Genomic DNA, 23031 nt, shown 5'->3' on the forward strand with positions numbered 1-23031 from the left:
AATGTTGGCAGAGGAATCGAAAGACTTTTCTGTCCGACAAAGATACAAACCCCTGAACTGGAAAATAATACTTTGTTATGTTTTCATTTCTTTCAGGTGCAAGAAATTAAAATACCCCAAGGAACTTCCTCAGATATCAATCATTTTCATATTTGTCAATGAAGCCCTATCAGTGATCCTACGTTCAGTACACAGTGCAGTCAATCACACTCCTGTCCATCTCCTAAAGGAAATTATTCTAGTGGATGACAACAGTGATGAAGGTGAGCCTCATTCACAAATTTGTAAACGTCACTTATGAACAAAGATGATGTAAGAATTTGAGATTTGTCTACAGGTGCCCATTTGGCTAAAAACATAAGGACAGTTTTGAAAATCATGTTGAATCATATTTGTGTCTGTACTTCCTCTGGAGAAAGCACAGGTTCTTTTTCTTCTTCTTTTCCAGTCACCGCTGACAACTCCTGATTGGGAACACCCCTCACATACTCCTCTGTAGCAATGTAGCCATTCAATACTATTTCCATCTAAGTAAAGAAATGAAGAAGTAATTTAATGCCTAGGTTTTCTACCTAAAGGCATTGTGCAGAAATAAGGCATGTACCTGAAAATGTCGAGCAATACTTAAAACCTGAGGTGACATCACAAAAAAAAAACATACTACCTGCTCCACGCCGCTTCCAGGATGCATCCTCACTGCTCCACACTGCTCTCCGTGCCCCCGTTCACCCTCTGCAGCCTCCGACCACCAGCAGACAAATCCAAGATGGCCGCGACCCAGAAGTACTTCCTGGGATATGGCTTAGCTGTCGATTGGATTAGGCGGGGGAGTGAGGTGAGGAGGCAGGGGACCAATGCCGGGGAGGCAATGTGGGGGAGGCGGGGGAGCATTTTGATTGACGGTGGGAGGTAAATAGCAGGCTAGCGACAATCAGATTGGGGGGAGCACAGGAAAGCGAAGGGGGAGCTGACAGCAGCACAGAGGGATATCACCAAACAGAGAACATGCCTCTGTGTTCTGTCATTTATTGTGTGATCTGCCTTGAGTACTCTTTAATGGCAAAAGGTCCCTCACTTTCCATATCTTTTCTATTTCCTCTTTTGGGTCCTGATATGTCTCCAATTTTTCATACTGCTGTGCTTAGTGCCTGTTCTTGTGCTGCAATGATCAGTGCCTAAATGCTGTCTTTGAGTCCAGCCCTTTTCAGGCACTTGTAGGATTTCCCAATGTTAGCTATCTTAACCATCTGTTGTTGGTACATCGCATCCCTTGCAGGTCTTAATTCCATGTCTACTGACCTGAAACATTCTCCCTGAAGCTCATATTTGGATGCCATATTACGTATATACACATGGATGCTCTGGTTTTCATCCAGGACAGCGGTTTTGACACTAACCACACCTGCTGTCTTTCTGGCTGGCACACTGCCGTTGTCTTGCTCAACCATTGTGTTCTATTACCTGGGACCTTTTTTTCATATTTTGGGCAACATTTGGGAAAATAGCAACAGGCAGTGCAGTGGACTGTACTACTTCCTGCACTAGATGTAGCACCAATCCCCCTTTCTGTCCCATTGGCAATATTTCTGCTCGCTCTCTACACACAGCCTGCAGTGAGGGAATGTGCAGAGCAGCAGGGTGAGTAGAAAGAGCGATTGATGTGCTGCAGCTGGGACATTAGCAGGGAGAGGTCGCAGGATGTGTTTAGTGCTTCAGAAGTTGCCTGTCATTAGCAGCCATGTGCACTGGCTGCTGTAATACCAGAGTGCATAAGAATATTGATTATCTATCTTGATCAGAGTAACTAATTAATAATGCAGGGCAGTCTGCTGTTGCAGAAGCTAGTGATACAGGTGCTGACAGCTGACTTCTGTACTGAGCAGAGAAGCAAGATCCAGGCAATTTAGAATAGCTTAATTGCAGGTAATCTTATCTCATTTCCCAGCTCCCCCTCCCACCCTGTTGTCTTCCCCATGACCCTTTCCTCTTCTCAGATTTTAGTGGCTTCTTTTAACAGCATGTTGCTGCTAAACAGCACTGGTGATGTCTGCAGTCCTGGTGAGAGGTCTTCCTGCTATTTCTCCTCTCCCACCTGGCTCTCTGTCTTGTGTCTCTACCTCTTTATCCCCTCCCCCTCCTCCTATGCATCCCCCTCTTTCATATGTCCCCCTTTTCTGACTGTCCTCAGAGGCGCTCGCAATTTAATTGTACCATAGTCATAGCCTAATGTCCTACCATATTATTATTATGTGTTTATATAGCACTGACCTCCTCTGGAGCACTGTATAGAGTACAGAGTTTCATAACGGTTAGCTCCGTCCACATCCTGATGACTCCTTTTTTCAAAAAATCCCCCAAAATGTGAAGCGACACTCTCGGCACCCCAACCAGGAAACCCTGCCATCAATTATTTTTTTTTTTTGGGGGGGGGGGGGGGCAGTGGTGGGTCTGTAAATAATCAGCGCCGGGTGTCAAATTCTCTAGGTATGCCACTGATCACCAGCGGGGATTTGATAAGTGTTTGGGTGTATGTATTAAAGATCGGAAACACACACACACACACATAAATATATTTGTTTTTATTTTTATTGACACGATGATCAAATGACATACGACATTGACAATATTGGATTTTATTTGTGCCAGCTGTCTGCTTTCAGAAAATATGTAAATATTTTAAGGGGGCATTAGTGAGCTTTCAGACTGTGATGTGTGTTTTCTTGGCAGGTGCACAAAATTTTTAAATTGGCTTGGCCACCAGGCACAATTTGGGATTAAGAACCTGGCAGCAACATGGCATTACTTATTTTATTAAAGGGCAGCTCTTCTCAAGAAGGAGAATGGCAATTTCTGGGTTAAAGTTGGACGAGCTGTGCAACCACTCATGCTGCTTTAAAATAAACTACAGAGAAGTTTACAATGAAAATTATATATACAAGCTATGACAGGCAGACTCTCCTGACATTAGAGAACTTACAATACAAATCTTAACAGTACTGATATAGAAAAATCAAAATAGCTTTCGTTTTATAGGGCTTATAAATTAAAGCAATGCATTAATCCATAATGCCCACAGAGTATTCATATGTGTCATATGTGGCTCTAGGGATTTTATAGATTAATATATTGCTGCAGTTAATTAGTCTTATAAAATAAAGGCTATTTTCATTTTATTATGTCAGGTGCAGGCAAGATCTCAAGTTGTATATCTGTGTCAATGACTGCATGTTTTGCTGTTGTTATTTCTTATGAGGATCGGAGCATAGCACCAACATTCTTTCACATTAAAGGAACACTATCGATTAACATTTTTTTTTCAGTTGCGATAGGAATGGTTTGGAAACTGCTCGTAAATACTGGTGTATACATTTTACTGCTTACCTCTTTTACTGTTGTCAAAATCCTTTCTCACAAAACTGACAGCCAAGCTGAGCAGGGTGATTGACCAGTAAATCATGAGGGGAGGGGGAATCCCTCACACACTACATCTGTTAAGCCTGTGTGTGGCTGCAGCTGCCTGTCTCTCTGACTGAGCTGTCTGCACGAGAGCAGAGGAAATGTTTCTTGTTTGTAATAGTGTGTGACACCACAGCTTCGTATAACTCTGTAGTCTCACCCCATGTGTAAAATTGAAGCACCCCTTAACCAATGAATTGCTACAACCTATACACAACGAATTGAAGTTTTTCTCTGCTATATTTAACATGAAAAGTAGGAAAATGTTTACACAGATACTTAGACATTATTTGTACATTCTCATTTTAGAACACTTGGTTTGATAGTGTTCCTTTAAAAAACCGCTGCAACGACATATAGTTGAATGTTATACATTATTCAGGATACCCAATGTTATGTTTATTATCGACTCTACTGTGCTTGCGCGAGCACTGCTGTCAATCACTCGCACATGGGCTGGAGTGTTCTGCGCAGGCCCCACACTTTTATTCCTTTTGTGTACTGAACAGTACACAGAGGAAGTAATGCGTGTATGTGTTACTTACTTTTGTCAATGACCGCAGGCATCTCATTGATGCCGGTGATCATTGACACAAGCACTTAAATCTGTGAATTTGAACTGTGTTCTCATTCACTGGTCTCTGTACTAACGGGCGGCGATGAGAACCCGCACAGGAGCATGAGGGGAGCGCATAGTGAGGATGTGGCTGTAGACAAATATCTACATCCCTGGGACTTCAGATTAAGTCCCGCAGGGCGTAAATATACTAAACGCTTTGCAGTAAGTAAAAGTTAAAGCCACAACCCTTATATGTATTTTTACAAGTTAAACATTGACTTCAGGTATACTTAAACTGTGTGATTACAGTCTCATATATCCTCATATATTCTTGACCTAATATAGAGTGGCAAATAGTAGCCACTTAACAGCATATCATTTTTTTATTGAAATCAGGTCTGTAAATTAACTTATGATATTATAATGCTACCAGTATGATTATTGGAGATTTCTTGTGTTGCCTAAGTTCACCAATTTTCTTGTGTCTTAGCTATTTTTATTGATGGAGTTTGGCAGTCATGAATGGGCTTATGCACCAGATATATATTGTTGTGTGTGTAGTTATGCCCACTTCTACATTTGTTTTATGTATTTTGGATAGAATGGGGTAGATTAGAAAACGTTGTTGTTGTTCTTTGTTGTTTGTTTGTTGTTGATGTGGACATAATTCATCACTTCCTGTCTCTGTAATCATCTATCATGTAACAGAAAGTGAGGAGAAATTCACAAAATAGGAAATAAACAATGATTAGAAAAATGTAAAAAAAAAGTAGAAAAGGCAATGTACCATATTAACAACTTATTTATTGAATGAACAGACAAAACTCTAGAAATTGAAAAATGATTTCACACATATCATAATGTAGTCAATGGAGTATCAAGTGATTCATCTAAAGGAGGACTAATAGGATTTCTAAGTTCCCCATTGCGAAAAAACTGTAGTGCAATGGAAGATTTTGCAGTGTGATGAATACCATGTGAAAACTCGAACTAATATTATATTAGTATAGTGACACTGAGATAAATACCTAGGACTGCCTTTTTTGTGACTGTAATACCATTAAACAAAGACATTTGGTAATTATAAGGCAATATTCTGGGTTTATTGTATGTGTAAAGCCTATCATAATTGTAACAATAACCCCCATATTTGTAATATTAACATCTTCCAATGTCAGTTAAAGTCTACCTGAACTGACATGTGACATGATGAGATAAACCTGGGTACATATAGTACCTGTCCTAATAAAATTTGCCTATATGCTAATTTTTTCATTGCCAGGGTTAACAAAACAGTGCTCTATAAATTCAAATAAAGCAGTTGAATTGGAGCTGAATGCAGTGGGCAGGTCTTCTAAAAATGCTTTAACAGTATTCATTCAATTGCAAGTTAGCACTGCAAAGCTCAAATGCAAAAGTGCATTACTTTTCTTTGCTGGAGTGGCTGCATAGTGTCCTGGTTAAAGAGGCTCATACACAAAGAATACTAAAGCTCTGATACTTAACCGGGGCTTTCTCCCAACCCATAAACACATCTAAGTCCCATGCTGTCCTCCCGCGGTCTGCCTTTCAGCTGCGGCGAGATCTGTTACCAGACTCAGTTGATGCCAGTCAGGGTCTACTGCTCATGCGCAGACCCCCTGCACATGCGCAGTAGACCTGGACTGACGTCACTGAGCCTGGTAACGGAACTCACCGCGGCTGAATGGCAGACCGCAGGAAGACAGCGATGGGACTTAGATGTGTTTATGGAGCGGGAGGAAGCTTGGGTAAGTATCAGAGCTTTAGTATTCTTTGTCTCTGAGTCTCTTTAAAGAGACACTGAAGCGAAAAAAAAATATGATATAATGAATTAGTTGTGTACTATGAATAATTTACTAGAAGATTAGCAGCAAAGAAAATATTCTCATACTTTTATTTTCAGGTATATAGTGTTTTTTCTAACATTGCATTATTCTATAATATGTGCAGATTACACAACACTCAGCATTCAAAATGATTCGTTCAGAGCAGTCTGTGAAGTAATGACCTCTCCTCTAGCAGAGAAAAAGTAAACAGTTCACTTACAGTTGAGATAATAAAAGTCAGATAACAGCCCTCTCCACGACTAACTTAGTCGGAGAGCTTAATGGCTTGTTTGCATAGAGATACCAACTGTAGTTTCTCAACTCTTCCTGTACTGGAAACAATTAGACTGATGTATCTGATCTTAATGTTTTATTTCTTAGCTGCACTACACATACAAATCATAATATCATAATTTTTTTTTCGCTTCAGTGTCTCTTTAAGGCCTCTGCCTCTGACACAGGAGACCAGGGTTTGAATCTTGGATCTTCCTATTTAGTAAGTCAGCACCTAGGTCAGTTCAGACCTTGGGCAAGACTTCCAAACACTGCTACTGCCTACTGAGCGTGCCTTAGTGGCTGCTCTAGTGCTTTTAATCCACCAGGAGAAAATTGACTTTGTGGCAAAAAATTATATCTCAAAACTTCTTTCCAATCTTGCAACACCTGCTAGATTTAATTCAACTGAGGGGGCCAATAGTCCAGCATGTGTACAGTGGTCCCTGACTCTCAACGGCTGCCTGCCCGCCCAGTGATCCACCTGGTGGTTCAATTTGGTTGAACAATGGCTGAACACTTTGCTTTCCTCACTCACTGTGCTCCACCAGCCCTCAATCCCCCCCCAACCTTTGGCATTGCAACAGAATACATCATTAGCCTGCATGCATCTGTACAGTCTCAGTCCAGCAATGTCACCAAATGGATCGTGTACCGATCACCTTTGGGCGACATCCATCTGCAGTATGTACAATTAACCAACGGACCAGTCCAGGTGTTGAAAATGAGTAACAAAGGCCTCTGCCCTATGCAGCTAATTGCTCATGTAGCAAGATTTTTTTTTGGGATGCTCTCACAGAAACACGGAAACAAAAGTATAAATTTCGCTTATTGTAACTCTTAATATTCTTGACTAGCTGCATATTGAAATGAAAAGACAATTTTTTAAAACATCCAAAAGCAAAAAAAAGACTTTGACTTCATATATTTATTTTTGTCGAATTTATAACAATAGTGTGATTTTCCTTTAAAGGAACACTATAGTAAGAGGGATGAAAAGGGCTGCCTTTTTTCCCCTAATAAACCATGCTAATTTCCTGGCCCTCCAGATGATCCTGTCTCTACTTTTTCAGCTACAGACTCAGAATGAATTTGAACATCAGATATTATGATTAAAGTCTGGCCATTTTGTTTCATATGTGTGATTCATACTCTACTGTAGGAGTGCTAGGCAGTTGTTTAGGAGGAAAAAGGTATTGCAGTCTTTATATCCCTCTCACTACAGTGTCCCTTTAAAACACAGTTGTCAAACACAAGGCCCGTGGCTGAATGCGTCTCTCCTTGCCATATTATGTGGCCTTCCAGAGCTTTGAATATGCATCATTGTAAGCAATGAAAGAACAAAAGCACACTGCCTTTCCATCCATAGAGCACCCAAGTGACAGTGGGCCAGATTTATCAAGAGTGTCTGAGTCAAAACGCTGGTAGGTTTGTAGAACTCCGTGCAGAACTGTCTCAGGTACCTTAAGAAGCCACTAGATGGTGCTGTTTCCTTCCTAAACTGTTCTAAGTGAGGAGGAGCTAGAACAGTGTCTCAGACAAACGAACACAACAGTGTATGACTTGTTTGTTTATCCATCTGGGACACGAGCAGCCTGGGCTTTAATTTCTCTCCTAAACTTTCATTCTCAAATAATCCCGATGTCTGCTCTGTCTTTTACACACATTTTTAACATGCTCTAAGCAGTCAATTCTCCACACCCTCGTCCACAATTCCCCTCCTTTTCTTAAACAAATACACATCACCAGGGTGAAGGGGAGTTCACCTCAGTAACAAATGAGTGTGGATAGATGGCAGTAAATTAAAAAGGAAGCTATGAGGTGTCAGCATAAACCTGCTCTGCGGGGTTAAGAAGTGGTATTAGCCACTTCTTATTCAGGGACAGTTCTGCACTGTTCTTAATCTAAGGAAAACTCTCAGAACTGCCGCAGTCTCCCTTCACTTAAGAAAGCATTGGGGAGCTTCTTACAAATGTGCAGAACACTCCCCCCTGCTGGTAAGGATAGTTTAAGAAGAAAAAACTGTCGGTAATGCTTTGATAAATCAGGCCCAGTGTTTCTGGTTGAAACATTGTTCGTTTGAGGTGGAGTGCAGCAACAACCCATGGGACCTTTGGAACTCAGCAAAATGAACAAGGGGTCCCTTCTGGGGATCCAAAACCCGTTGTGTGGCTGATAAAACACACTCTTCCAACTTACCTAAAATACTATGGGAGAAGTGAAGGCTAGCATCTTGCCTTGGGTCACATTTCATCTTGACCCTTTTCTGCTGAAGCAGCAATGGGGCAGGTAAATATTGAACTACTCTACTGCGCTACTCTGTGGGTGGAGGGGTCCATGTTTGCTATAGTTATGCCACTTAGTTTGAGGAGTAAGGTTTTAGATTTTGGCCCCTTACGTGATTGAGTTTTACACCCTTACTTTAAAGAGACTCCGTAACAAAAATTGCATCCTGTTTTTTATCATCCTACAAGTTCCAAAAGCTATTCTAATGTGTTCTGGCTTACTGCAGCACTTTGTACTATCACAGTCTCTGTAATAAATCAACTTATCTCTCTCTTGTCAGACTTGTCAGCCTGTGTCTGGAAGGCTGCCAAGTTCTTCAGTGTTGTGGTTCTGCTATGAACTCCCCCTTCCAGGCCCCTATATGCACACTGCCTGTGTGTTATTTAGATTAGAGCAGCTTCTCTCTTCTCTCTTATCTTTTACAAGCTGGATAAATCGTCCTCGGAGCTGGCTGGGCTTTCACATAGTGAGGAATTAGACAAGGGCAAAGCTGTTTGCAGGAAGAAAAGAGCAGCCTGAAACTTCAATGCATGAGAGATGCAGGGGGAAAGAAACACACAAATGATCTCTTGAGATTCAAAAGGAAGGCTGTATACAGCCTGCTTGTGTATGGATGTATTTTCTATGTGTGGACATACTGTACATCAACCTACTTCCTGTTTTGGTGGCCATTTTGTTTGTTTATAAACAAACTTTTTAAAACTGTTTTTAACCACTTTTAATGCGGCGGGGAGCGGCGAAATTGTGACAGAGGGTAATAGGAGATGTCCCCTAACGCACTGGTATGTTTACTTTTGTGTGATTTTAACAATACAGATTCTCTTTAAAGTCATGGTAAGAGGTATTAATAAACACATTTTTAATAAAGTCCAGCTGAAACTTTTATTCACCATTAGCTACAGTAAGAGAGCAATACAATCTATGCCAGGTTTTTTACTGTTATCTATACCTCTGTAGCCTATATACATATAATTTGGTGTTTTACGGACAAGAGAACCTGTGCACTAACATTTTTATATATTTTAGTGTTACACTCTTCTGTATTACTGTTTTATAGTGTTAATTAGAGGCCATGTTTTATGAATTTGTAAAGACCAATTTGTCCTTAAAACCCCAAATAATATATCTTTACTATATGTATATGATTATTGAAAAGTGGTTTAAGACACTAGGGGCCATATCCTATTCAAGGTGATAAGTAGCTTGCAGATGCGAGCTACTTATCACCTTGCCATCGCGTGAGGATTACCGGCAAATCCTATTGCCCATATCCTTCGCGCGATGGCCGATCGTTAGGGAGCATTACTCAGGCGAAAGCCTGAGCGATGCTCCCTTTTACCGAGCGATGGGGAGTGAGGTTTACGCTGTGGTGCTGTCCATCAGCATCACAGCCTCCCTCCCCACACATGCGCACTCGCCCGCCGAACATCGCCGACATCTTCCGTCGCAGCATCTGGGGGTCTCCTTTAATAAGGAGACCCCCAGAGCTCCCCGTCGGGTCGCCGCACAGTTTAGAAGCCCCCGCGCAGCTCTGCAAAGGCTCCCCGTCATACGTACCGCCGCCGATCACCCGGCGCCTTTCGCCGCAAAATCCGTCACGTAATTACAGTGCATCTAACACTGTAATTACTGTCCGCATAGAAGGAGCCCGGGCAAAGCATCTTTGAATCTGCAGCCGAGCTCCCTATTGGTCTGCTGTCTGAGCCATTTTATTAGTTCAGACAGCAGACCAATGGGGAGCCCGGCTGCAGATTCAAAGATGCTTTGCCCGGGCTCCTTCTATGCGGACAGTAATTACAGTGTTAGATACACTGTAATTACGTGACGGATTTTGCGGTGAGAGGCGGCGGGTGATCGGCGGCGGTACGTATGACGGGGAGCCTTTGCAGAGCTGCGCGGAGGCTTCTAAACTGTGCGGCGACCCGACGGAGAGCTCTGGGGGTCTCCTCATTAAAGGAGACCCCCAGATGCTGCGGCGACGACGTGCGTTAGCTAGTTTAGACCTGCTTTTTGCAGGTCTAAGCTAACGCTCATGTCTGCCGGGAAGCATCGCTTCCCGGAGTCATGATAAGGGTAATTGGATTCCGTGGTATGAACTCGTTGGGCGATTATATCGCCCAAGTGAGTTCTTTTCCACCTGGGGGGGTCTAAAGTTTAATTAGATTAGGCGATGCCCCCATCGCCTAAGTTAAGAACTCTCCAGTGCTTAGCGCTGGCGAGTTCAGCAATAGAATATGGCCCTAGGTGCTTGAAGCACGAAACTGCGGTAATATTACTGTGCGCAATTAGCATGACGCAGCACATGGATAATGTGAGTGTTGCTATGGTAATGCACATTACACTACTTGTTTAACTCGCCATAGCAATGCTCACATTACCCATGTACCTTGCTAATTGTGCAACACATGGTCTGCTGACATTAGTACTGCTCACCAATATTACAGTGGGTTTGTGCATAAGGCCTTATACAGTATTTCTGGATGTGAATGTTGTTACAGAATCAAGTGTCACCACTGGAGCTTATCCACAATTCCTGTGTTGGTGACGACCATATCATCCAGCTCCCCCTCTGTTTTGGTGCCAAATGTCAAGAAACAGAAAATAAATTTAAAAAAAAGCATTAGAAAAGTTTTAACCTTACCCCAGTCTACTGAAAACTTGATACATTTGTATCACTCAGCACTTGTGACCAAAACACATATCAGTAATTTTACTCATGCCTCAGCTGACAGAATGGCACATGAGCAAATCTGCTTTGACACATGAGGGCCAGAAAATGAAATATTTCACAGGGATTTTTCATTACTGTACACAAAATGTGGATCAATACAAAAGAAAATGATTTCTAATAAAGAACCACCAATTCATCATTGCACAGATTAGTATACAGAGACCTTCTGCAATAAAGCTGTAATTCTGCATGGGATGTTGTATGAGGCATTGCTTAGTAAAATCCTATAATATTACTTTAATTTAAGAATTGTATTTATTATCATACAAAGAAATAATCACTATTATATTTGGGATATTACTTGCCATACAGTAAATAAAAACATGCATTGTCCAAATTAACAATAGCAACAAACTATACACATGAAAAGTGATGTGATGTTTATTGGCCTCTGCAAAACAAAAGGACTACTCTGGTTCAAGAGTGTAAAAAACCGTGTACTATTTTTCTTGAATAGAATGCAATGCCCTTCTCAGCATTTCAATTGTTGTATAGTTTGTTCTAAAGACCACAACAATGTTTTGTTTTGTTTTTGTTTTTAGCTTTCTGTTAATTCTTTTAAGAATTAGCTATCTGGATCAAGGTATCAACTTCTTATACCAATTTTATTGCTGGTTAGCAAATGTGCCCCTACTGTGAAGGTGATAAAATCTCCTTGTATGCTTCCGTTAGACATTTTGAGCTGATAAATACAAAATGAAAATCAAAGTGGCAATAGAATACAGGAGAGATTTTGTTTTAAATTCTTAGAAAAATAAATTAATTTATGTTTAAAAAGGCACAAATGCAGCATTCAGAGCCATATGTCTTCTTACCTGTGTAAAGTCCAGTTAGATAAATGAAGTGCTCATCTGCCCTCATTGTTGAGTAAAAGCATTACTTCTGCACATTTAATCCATTGACTATAAAATGAAAAAAACCTTAGGAAGAGAAAAAAGCATGTTAAACAAATTATTTTTTGCACTGCTGGATGAGCTAAAATTCACCTGGAATTACAGTGTTCACTGTATCATAACATTTGCAGATCACATAAGATGAATAATTTCCAGCACTTAACACTAGCAGTTCTAGGAATTAAATCAGACCCCTGGGCCCATATGCAAGCCACAATTTTTCATCTTCAATTTAAAATAACTTTTTAGAACTTTGCAATGGAAAAAGTACCAAAAAGTAGGTCAAAAATTAGTGTAAAAATTAGTATTTGTTTGCTTGCTGGTAGCTTTAAAGGCATTTTATTTTAAGTTGTAAAAATATCACCTTGGAGAAAACTGTCACACTCACCAAAGACTTCCGTCTCGGCGTCCCCGTGCGCGTCCTGCTGTGCGCACGCGCGGGGGTTCGCTGGGCTTCTTGTGCTCTCTCCCTGCCCGTCGTTGTTTGTGGCTGAATGCGCACGCGCGCAGAACGCTGCGCGCGCAGCACCTAGGGCACCGCGCATGCGCGCACTCGCGGGCGCGCACACCCGCGTGCGCGCGCGCACGCAGAGAAGTGCGCGCGCATGCGCAGAAGGATCGCGCACGTCCTGCGCATGCGCAGGGCATTAATTTCGGCGCCAATATCCCCTATATAAGCAGCACTGCCCTTGACTGCAGTGCTGCTCTTTCTGATCAGCTTAGTGTGCTGTCCCGGTGAACCGTTGTTCCAGTTGTGCCTTGCTGATTGATCTCCTGTTGTGACCTCTGCCTGTGACCCCGACTTCTGCCTGATTGCCGCCTGCCTCGACCCTTGGACCTGTCTTGTTTACTACTGCCTGTCTGCCGCCTGCCCCGACCTTGGATTGTGACCCCGACCTTGCTTGCTTGCCGCATGCCTCCGGACCTTCAGCTTTTCTCGGACTCCGCCTACTCCATAAATAGTGTCACCTGTTCTCCTGACCACTCGCTGAGACTATCCCAGTAGTGACCTGGTAGGGCACTAGGCAGCTAAGTTCCACATCCCCCTCCTGGGGGTGTGGTCCTGCACTCCCCTCAAGGGAGTGTGGGTGAAGACCCGTGGTCACCTAGACTCCACTACTGGGGAATGTCTCTTCCTTCGTGGGAGGGTCAACAGGGACTGAAGAGAAGTCCTAACAGTAAAGAGCAGCCAAGATGGACGCTAATGGAGCCCGTACCCCCGTGGAAATCTTATATGAGCTAGTGACGCAACTCCGTGTTTCGGTGGATGAGGTCCAGAGAGGCTATCAAGAGATCCGCGATCAGCTCCGGGTGGCCATTCCCGTCGCGGAGGCCGTGCCCGTTCCTCCCGCTGTCCCTGCTCCAGTGGCTCCGTCCCCAGCTGGGGATAGAGCAGTTCCCGTGGAAGGTGCTGCTTCTCCTCCTCCTGAGCCGAGACTGCCCTTGCCTGAACGGTTCTCGGGGGACCGTTCTAAATTCCGATGGTTTCAGAGTGCCTGCCGGCTCCACTTCTCCTTGTTACCCCGGACATATGCCAGTGAGGAGATTAAAGTCGGGGCAGTTATCTCATTGCTTCAAGGGGAACCTCAGGCCTGGGCCCTTCGTCTAGTGGAGCAACAACATCCGGCCTTAGGGAGCCTTAATACTTTCTTTGAGACCATGGCAGAGATCTATGACGATCCAGGGAGGGTAGCATCTGCCGAGAGTGCTCTCCAATCTCTCAGGCAAGGAAGAAGACCGGTGGAGGACTATGTGATGGAGTTCCGCCGGTGGGAGGCAGATGTCACCTGGAACGACTCCGCTTTGAGGTTCCAGTTCCGTCAGGGGCTTTCTGATACTCTCAAGGATGAGCTGGCCAGAGTAGGAGTTCCTGACTCTTTGAAGGACTTGATCCATCTGTCCATCCAAATCGACAGACGGCTGAGAGAGAGGCGTTCAGAGAGGTCTGGTTCTGTTAGACCAGCATGGGGGGTGCCTAATCCCCGACCCATACCTACCCCAGTTCCTTCTGGTCCTCAGGCGGAGGATGAATCTGAGCCTATGCAAATCGGTCTGGCTCGACCGGCCATCTCACCAGAGGAAAGGTTGCGCAGGAGATCTTCTAATCTTTGTCTGTACTGCGGGGCCTCGGGTCACTTCCGTATCAACTGCCCGGTCAGACCTTCGGGTGAGCCTGGGTATGGGGTGTGTACTAGTGGTGCCCTTTCTCCTCCGTTTACCTCATCTCACGTACCACTCACTCTCTCGTTACAGGGGCCGCAAGAAAGGACCGTCCCAATTAAAGCTATCGTGGACTCGGGAGCTTGCTCATGCTTCTTGGATCTTCAGTTGGCACAACAACTTCGACTCCCCGTACATCAAAAACGCCAACCCCTGGTCATCCAACTAGCAGATGGATCTGCCATCAGTTCGGGTCCCATCACCACGGAGACTCTGCCACTTCTGGTCACCATTCAAGGGGAACATCAAGAATACCTGAGCTTCGATTTGATCTCCTCTCCTCTGTTCCCCGTGATCCTGGGAATGCCCTGGCTCAGAACTCACAACCCTGCAGTTAATTGGGTCTCTCATGAGGTAGTTTTCCAGTCGGATTATTGTCTACGTTCCTGCTTCCCTCGAGCAGGTACCTTGTTCTGCCTGGATTCACCTAAGAAAGATTTAATTCCGGTGGCCTATCATGATTTCTTGGACGTGTTTGACAAGGCTAAGGCAGATACTCTTCCTCCTCATCGTCCATATGACTGCCCCATTGATCTGCAACCTGGAGCTCCTATCCCATTCGGGAGAACGTACCCTCTTTCTGAGCCTGAAACTTTAATCCTGAAAGAATATATTGAGGAAAATCTCCACAAGGGGTTCATTCGCCCGTCCACGTCTCCTGCCGGAGCCGGTATATTTTTTGTTGAAAAAAAAGACGGTTCCCTACGACCCTGCATAGACTACTGGGAGTTGAACAAAATCACGGTCAAGAACCGCTACCCACTTCCTCTGATGCCCGATCTCTTTCTACGCCTCGGGTCCGCTTGCATCTTTTCTAAACTGGATTTGCGGGGAGCCTACAATTTAGTTAGAATCCGAGAAGGAGACGAGTGGAAGACGGCCTTCCGTTCCCGCTTTGGGCACTTCGAATATCTTGTAATGCCCTTTGGCCTGTGCAATGCTCCCACCACTTTTCAGCGCTTTGTCAACGACATCTTTAGAGACTACATTGATCACTTTATGGTTGTATACTTGGATGACATCCTTATCTTTTCCTCTTCTCAAGAGGAACACCGGATGCACGTAAAGAAAGTTCTGGCCCGCCTTCGTACCCATGGGTTATACGCCAAACCTGAGAAGTGTGAATTTGACAAGGTGAACATACAATTCTTGGGTCTGAAGATTTCTCCAGGAGGAGTGGAGATGGACCCTCAAAAGGTGGCAGCTATTCTGCAATGGCCAGTCCCAGTGGACCGTAAGTCTGTACAACGTTTCATTGGCTTCGCCAACTTCTATAGGAAATTCATCAAAGACTTCTCACGGATTGTAGCACCTATCAGTGGTGCTCAGCAGAGCTCGAATATTCGAGTAGTTCGAATATTCGAGCTCTTTTTCAGCTATTCGAGCTCGGTATTCGAGCTCCGAATAGCTGGAGCTATTCGAATGGGCTATCCGAGTACACTCGAATAGCCCATTCACTATTCGAGCTATTCGAGCCACCCGGCGCTATTCGAGCTCGGTACCGAGCTCGAATAGCGTCATAGCCCAGATTGATGTCCTTAGAGCCAATCAGAGGGCTCCCAGGCCCTCTGACGGCAGCCAATCACAGAGGGGGACCCTGGCCAGCCCCTACCCTATAAATAGCGGCCGCCATGTTAGGTTTTTCCATGCTTGCCTGAGACTTGTACAGAGAGAGAGTTGCTCCTTTGTGCTTTGGCTTAGCAAGTGCTCTATTGTGGTCATTTACCTAGCGTTTTTGCTCACCTACACCTGCCATATACACCTATATTGTTGTTAGTTAGATAGACATTGTATTTTAGTTAGTAGCTTGTGTGTTACATTAGAGAACTGCAGGCAGCTGCTGCAAGCTTACAGGTTTAGGCCTCAGGGGGGCCTTGCCTCTGTGGGCAGCTGTCCTCTGTTTATTTCTCTCATATTCTATACCAGTATTTCTGCTGTCCTTTACTAATAGTATTGTAGTTATACTGTACTAGGAGTAGGACACTCACTGACTGTCACTGTTTATAGGCTACTAGCTAGCTCCTGCGTGTGTGCACTCACTCACTGTCTGTGTGTACACACATTCTATTTCCTTCTCATTACTGTTTGATTATTGTTAGTTGTACTTACTTACTACTTACTCTTACTGTACCCGTAGGGACACTCACTGTCACTGTTCATATAGGCTACTACTACCTCCTGCGTGTGCGCACTCACTGTCTGAGTGTACACACACAACACACACTCTATTTCCTTCTGATCGCTGATTGATTATTGTAATTAGTTAGTTCTACTTACTGTTACTACTTGTACTTACTCACTCTTACTGTACTAGGAGTCTAGGACACTGAGTCACTGTGTTCATAGGCTACTAGCTCCTGCCTGCGTGCACTCACTGTCTGAGTGTACACACACCCACACTCCATTTCCTTCTGATCGCTGATTGATTATTGTAATTAGTTAGTTCTACTTACTGGTGTTACTACTTACTCTTACTGTACTAGGAGTCTAGGACACTCAGTCACTGTGTTCATAGGCTACTAGCTCCTGCCTGCGTGCACTCACTGTCTGAGTGTTCACACACCCACACTCCATTTCCTTCTGATCGCTGATTGATTATTGTAATTAGTTAGTTCTTCTTACTGTTACTACTTACTCTTACTGTACTAGGAGTCTAGGACACTCAGTCACTGTGTTCATAGGCTACTAGCTCCTGCGTGCGTGCACTCACTGTCTGAGTGTACACACACCCACACTCCATTTCCTTCTGATCGCTGATTGATTATTGTAATTAGTTAGTTCTACTTACTGTTATTACTTACTCTTACTGTACTAGGAGTCTAGGACACTCAGTCACTGTGTTCATAGGCTACTAGCTGCTGCGTGCGTGCACTCACTGTCTGAGTGTACACACACCCACACTCCATTTCCTTCTGATCGCTAATTGATTATTGTAATTAGTTAGTTCTTCTTACTGTTATTACTTACTCTTACTGTACTAGGAGTCTAGGACACTCAGTCACTGTGTTCATAGGCTACTAGCTCCTGCGTGCGTGCACTCACTGTCTGAGTGTACACACACCCACACTCCATTTCCTTCTGATCGCTGATTGATTATTGTAATTAGTTAGTTCTTCTTACTGTTACTACTTACTCTTACTGTACTAGGAGTCTAGGACACTCAGTCACTGTGTTCATAGGCTACTAGCTCCTGCGTGCGTGCACTCACTGTCTGAGTGTACACACACCCACACTCCATTTCCTTCTGATCGCTGATTGATTATTGTAATTATTTAGTTCTACTTACTGTTATTACTTACTCTTACTGTACTAGGAGTCTAGGACACTCAGTCACTGTGTTCATAGGCTACTAGCTCCTGCGTGCGTGCACTCACTGTCTGAGTGTACACACACCCACACTCCATTTCCTTCTGATCGCTGATTGATTATTGTAATTAGTTAGTTCTACTTACTGTTATTACTTACTCTTACTGTACTAGGAGTCTAGGACACTCAGTCACTGTGTTCATAGGCTACTAGCTCCTGCGTGCGTGCACTCAGTGTCTGAGTGTACACACACCCACACTCCATTTCCTTCTGATCGCTGATTGATTATTGTAATTAGTTAGTTCTTCTTACTGTTACTACTTACTCTTACTGTACTAGGAGTCTAGGACACTCAGTCACTGTGTTCATAGGCTACTAGCTGCTGCGTGCGTGCACTCACTGTCTGAGTGTACACACACCCACACTCCATTTCCTTCTGATCGCTGATTGATTATTGTAATTAGTTAGTTCTACTTACTGTTATTACTTACTCTTACTGTACTAGGAGTCTAGGACACTCAGTCACTGTGTTCATAGGCTACTAGCTCCTGCGTGCGTGCACTCACTGTCTGAGTGTACACACACCCACACTCCATTTCCTTCTGATCGCTGATTGATTATTGTAATTAGTTAGTTCTACTTACTGTTATTACTTACTCTTACTGTACTAGGAGTCTAGGACACTCAGTCACTGTGTTCATAGGCTACTAGCTCCTGCGTGCGTGCACTCAGTGTCTGAGTGTACACACACCCACACTCCATTTCCTTCTGATCGCTGATTGATTATTGTAATTAGTTAGTTCTACTTACTGTTATTACTTACTCTTACTGTACTAGGAGTCTAGGACACTCAGTCACTGTGTTCATAGGCTACTAGCTCCTGCGTGCGTGCACTCAGTGTCTGAGTGTACACACACCCACACTCCATTTCCTTCTGATCGCTGATTGATTATTGTAATTATTTAGTTCTACTTACTGTTATTACTTACTCTTACTGTACTAGGAGTCTAGGACACTCAGTCACTGTGTTCATAGGCTACTAGCTCCTGCGTGCGTGCACTCAGTGTCTGAGTGTACACACACCCACACTCCATTTCCTTCTGATCGCTGATTGATTATTGTAATTAGTTAGTTCTACTTACTGTTATTACTTACTCTTACTGTACTAGGAGTCTAGGACACTCAGTCACTGTGTTCATAGGCTACTAGCTCCTGCGTGCGTGCACTCACTGTCTGAGTGTACACACACCCACACTCCATTTCCTTCTGATCGCTGATTGATTATTGTAATTATTTAGTTCTACTTACTGTTATTACTTACTCTTACTGTACTAGGAGTCTAGGACACTCAGTCACTGTGTTCATAGGCTACTAGCTCCTGCGTGCGTGCACTCACTGTCTGAGTGTACACACACCCACACTCCATTTCCTTCTGATCGCTGATTGATTATTGTAATTAGTTAGTTCTTCTTACTGCTACTACTTACTCTTACTGTACTAGGAGTCTAGGACACTCAGTCACTGTGTTCATAGGCTACTAGCTCCTGCCTGCGTGCACTCACTGTCTGAGTGTACACACACTAAATTTACTTGTGATTACTACTGATTATTGTAACTGCTAGTTGTACTTCCTGACTGTTACTACTTACTTACTGTACTAGGGGACACTCACTCAGTCACCTCACCAACCAACCCACTCCATTAAAGTACCCCACTTTTCACCCGCCCTTTTAAAAAACTTTTGTCTATACGCCCAAAACATTGAAGATGTCTGGAAGTGGCAGCCAGCGCGGTTTGGGCAAGGGGAAGGGCAGCAAGGGAATCAGGAGGAGAGGGAGCAGCATTGTGGCAAGCCGCGGCCGCGGGCGCGCCACCATGCACAGTTCCGCAGCAGCAGCAGCAGCGTCAGTGGCTAACATTCCTCCCATAGCCACTGGCCGTGGACGCCTTGGGCGCCGCCCAGCAGGAGCATCTGCAACTCACGCTGCAGAGACACAGCAGCAGCAGCGTGTAGCACCTGCTCCGATTTTCCTCCAGCCGGGTCGGAAACGTCCCATTGAGGAAAAGGATGCAGACACTGTGGTGCAACTCATGACGGAGGATGAGCAGCCCGCCATCAGCTCTGCATCCGAGGCCTCCACCCTCACCACCACCACCACCACCACCCCTGTTCGCAGCAGCCGCCCAGCAGGGTCTGGGGAGGAGGCCAGTTCACCGTCAGTCGCCGACCTCTCATTCAGCACTCTTTTGACCCCAGGCATGATGAGTCAATTGTCTGCTGTTGTTGGCGATTTTGAGGAGGAGATGCTGATGGGCACTTTGGGGGATGAGGGATTGGACAGCAAGACTGTGGCGACAGTCAAGCAGCCCATCCATGCATCAGGAGAGGAGTTTGGGGGGTCATCATCCCAGCAGGACATGTTTGAGGAGGGGGAGGATGATGTTGATGACCCGGTGACAGACAGAGACTGGGTGCCACCACCTCCAGGGGATGTCGTCCTCAGCAGCTCGGAGGAGGAGGAGGATGCGCTTGTGGGCCTTGCAAGGAGGCGCATCATTGCAAGCATTGGCAGCGACCCACAGCCTGCTGGTGTCTCAGGCTCAGCAGCAGCAGCAGCAGCATCAGCCAGTACCACCACCAGCCGCACCCAAGCCCCCCCCCCAACCACCACAGGGAGACAGGCAGCAGCGCTTCCATGCCGTAGGGGGATGTTTCTGTCACCAATCTGGCGCTTTTTCACCATGCCCACTGTGTACAGCAAGTACGCCACTTGCAACCACTGTCAGCGGAAGTTGAGCAGAGGTGCAGACCCCTTAAAGTTCAGCACCAGCTCGCTGATCAACCACCTTGCGGCTAAACATTTCCACCAGCATGAGGAGTTCCAGAGGCTGAAGGCATCTGGTGCTGGCAGTGGCACCACACCCATCACTGCACAGCCTTCAGCAGCAGCAACAGCAGCCACCCGCCCTCCTGCTCCTCCAGCAGCACCAGCAGGAGTGCGGAAACGCACTGCTCCTCCCCCCTCTGCAACTCCTGCCGCCGACACTGAGGCCTGTTCTGGCAGCCAGTCCTCAGTGGCCTCCTCCGCTGTGTCTGGTGATTCCCGTGTCAGCAAAAGGCCACGCCAGAGCCTTTTGAGCGAGTCCTTCCAGGGGGTGGTTAGGGCTCTGCCTCCCAGCAGCCGTCGCGTGCGGCAGCTGAACGGCTTGCTGGCACGGGCCATGTGCTCCCAACTCCTGCCGTACACGCTCGTGCAGGAGGGGAGCGACATGCGGGCGCTGCTTGCTTGTGCAGCCCCAGACTGGCAGCTCCCCAGCAGACACTTTTTCTCCCGCAAGGCCATTCCAGCACTGCACCGCTTTGTGATGGCCAATGTGGAGCGAGGGCTGGAGCACGCGGTTGGTGAAAGGGTCCACGTCACCATGGACTCCTGGAGCAGCCGCTTCGGGACAGGCCGCTACCTGTCCTTCACTGTCCACTGGGTCAGCTTGGTGGAAGGGGGTGAGGATGGGAGAGCAGCAGCGGGCACAGCAGCAGCAGCAGCAGCAACACAGTGGGTGGTGCCACCCCGCAGGGTCAGGGGAACTGCAGCGGGTTCCTCCGATCCTCTGCCATCCTCCGCCACACCTGGCCAAACCCCCCGCCTCAGCAGCAGCGTGAAGGCCCGCCACTGCCAAGCGCTGCTGCACTTGGTCAGCCTTGGCAAGACCAAGCTGACGGCAGCCCACGTGTTGGCCAAACTCCAGGAGCAGGAGAGGATTTGGCTGACCCCCAGAGGCCTCAGAGTCGGAGAGGTGGTGTCCGACAATGGGGCCAATCTGGTTGCTGCCATAGACAGGGGAAACCTGACCCACATCCCCTGTCTTGCCCACGTGCTGAACCTGGTGGTGCAGAAGTTCCTGCGCACCTACCAGGGGATGGGCGAACTGCTGGAAACGGCAAGGAATGTTGTGCGTCACTTCCGGCGCTCGGCTGCAGCCTGTGCGAGCCTGGAAGACGTGCAAAAGGAGCTGGATCTGCCACGCCATCGGCTGATCATTGACGTTCCGACTCGCTGGAACTCCACCCTGGCGATGTTGGAGCGTCTGGTTGAACAGAGGCACGCTGTCAACCAGTACCTTGCCCTGGCCACTGTTTCCGCAGCTCGGAGAAGGGACAAGACCAGCAACATCCCGTCCATCGTCCCCGATGATGACTGGAGGCACATGCAGCAGGTGTGCTTTGTGCTGGCTCCCTTCCTGCAGGCCACAAACATGGTGAGCAGGGACCATGCTATGGTCTGCGAGTGGGTGCCCCTGGTTTCTCTGCTGAACAGGGCCCTCGATGGTTTGCTGGAACAGGGAGCGGCAGCCTTGGACCAGCAGGAGCGGCAACCAGCTGCGCAGTCCACCTCTGAGGGGGAGGAGGAGGAGGACTTGGTGGAGGTCCCTGACCTGGCTGCTGATGAGGGGGATCAGCACAGCGCAGCTGAGTTGGTGCGGGGGTGGAGAGAGGATGAGGCGGCAGAGGAGGAGGATGAGGACAGCACTGACGTCGATGTGCCAGCAGACGTGGCCCGCCTCTTCCCAATGGCAGCGCACATGCTGGCGTGCCTGCGCAGGGACCCCAGGGTGATCCAGATGAAGCAGAGGGAGGACATCTGGATCAGCATGATGTTGGACCCACGCCTCAAGGGGAAGTTGAGCCAGTTCCTGCCGCCTGCAGGAGGAGACCCAGCGCAACAAATAAGGAGCTTGCAGCAGGCCCTTGTTGAGCGCTTGGAGGAAGCCTTCCCCCAGCCTTCCACCCCCACTGTCCAGCAGCCAGCACAGAGGCAGCAGCAGGTGCCTGCATCCAGCAGCAGCAAGCGCCCCACAGACCTGCTGTCTCTCAGCCACGAGCTCTACAGGACTGTAGAGGCTCCGGCAGCAGTGACTAGAGAGGAGATGCATGCAGCAGCATCCTCCTCCGGTCACAGCCAGCGCCTGACCCGCATGGTGGCTGACTACATGGGGTCGTACAGCGGGCTTGACAGCGATGCCCCTGTTGATCCCATGGAGTATTGGGTCAAGCGCATGGAGATCTGGAGCGAGCTAGCGCAGTACGCCCTGGAAGTGCTGTCCTGCCCCCCTTCCAGCGTGCTGTCCGAGCGCTGCTTCAGTGCAGCTGGTGGCGTGGTCACCGAGAAACGCTCACGTCTGTCTCACAAGTCTGTGGACAGACTGACGTTTCTGAAGATGAACCAGGCGTGGGTGGAAGGCGAGTTCCTGGCCCCTGTTGTCGGCGAGAGGGGGACATGAACTGGCTGCCGGAACCATCGTTAATGTGCCTTACCACCCTTTACCACCTCCTGGCTCCTGCTCACTAAGCCAGCCTGGTTCACTTTGACTATTACGTCGCCTGCAGCCACACATTTTACACCTACAGTGGGCTGCTGTGTACTGCCCTTCTGCTGTCTGTCTGTGTTTCCCACTGCCAGG

At 46.5% G+C, this 23031-nt stretch overlaps 1 protein-coding gene across 1 annotated transcript in view; it reads left to right on the plus strand.

The window, feature by feature from the left end:
- Positions 1-23031, plus strand: part of GALNT17 (polypeptide N-acetylgalactosaminyltransferase 17) — a 471180-nt gene that overhangs the window by 166317 nt on the left and 281832 nt on the right. The window contains exon 3 of the mRNA XM_068268559.1: positions 97-263. Within this exon, the coding sequence (XP_068124660.1) occupies positions 97-263 (167 nt within the window). The remainder of the gene's footprint in view (positions 1-96; positions 264-23031) is intronic.

The sequence above is a fragment of the Hyperolius riggenbachi genome, chromosome 2 (assembly GCF_040937935.1).
Source record: "Hyperolius riggenbachi isolate aHypRig1 chromosome 2, aHypRig1.pri, whole genome shotgun sequence".
Classification (NCBI taxonomy): domain Eukaryota; kingdom Metazoa; phylum Chordata; class Amphibia; order Anura; family Hyperoliidae; genus Hyperolius; species Hyperolius riggenbachi.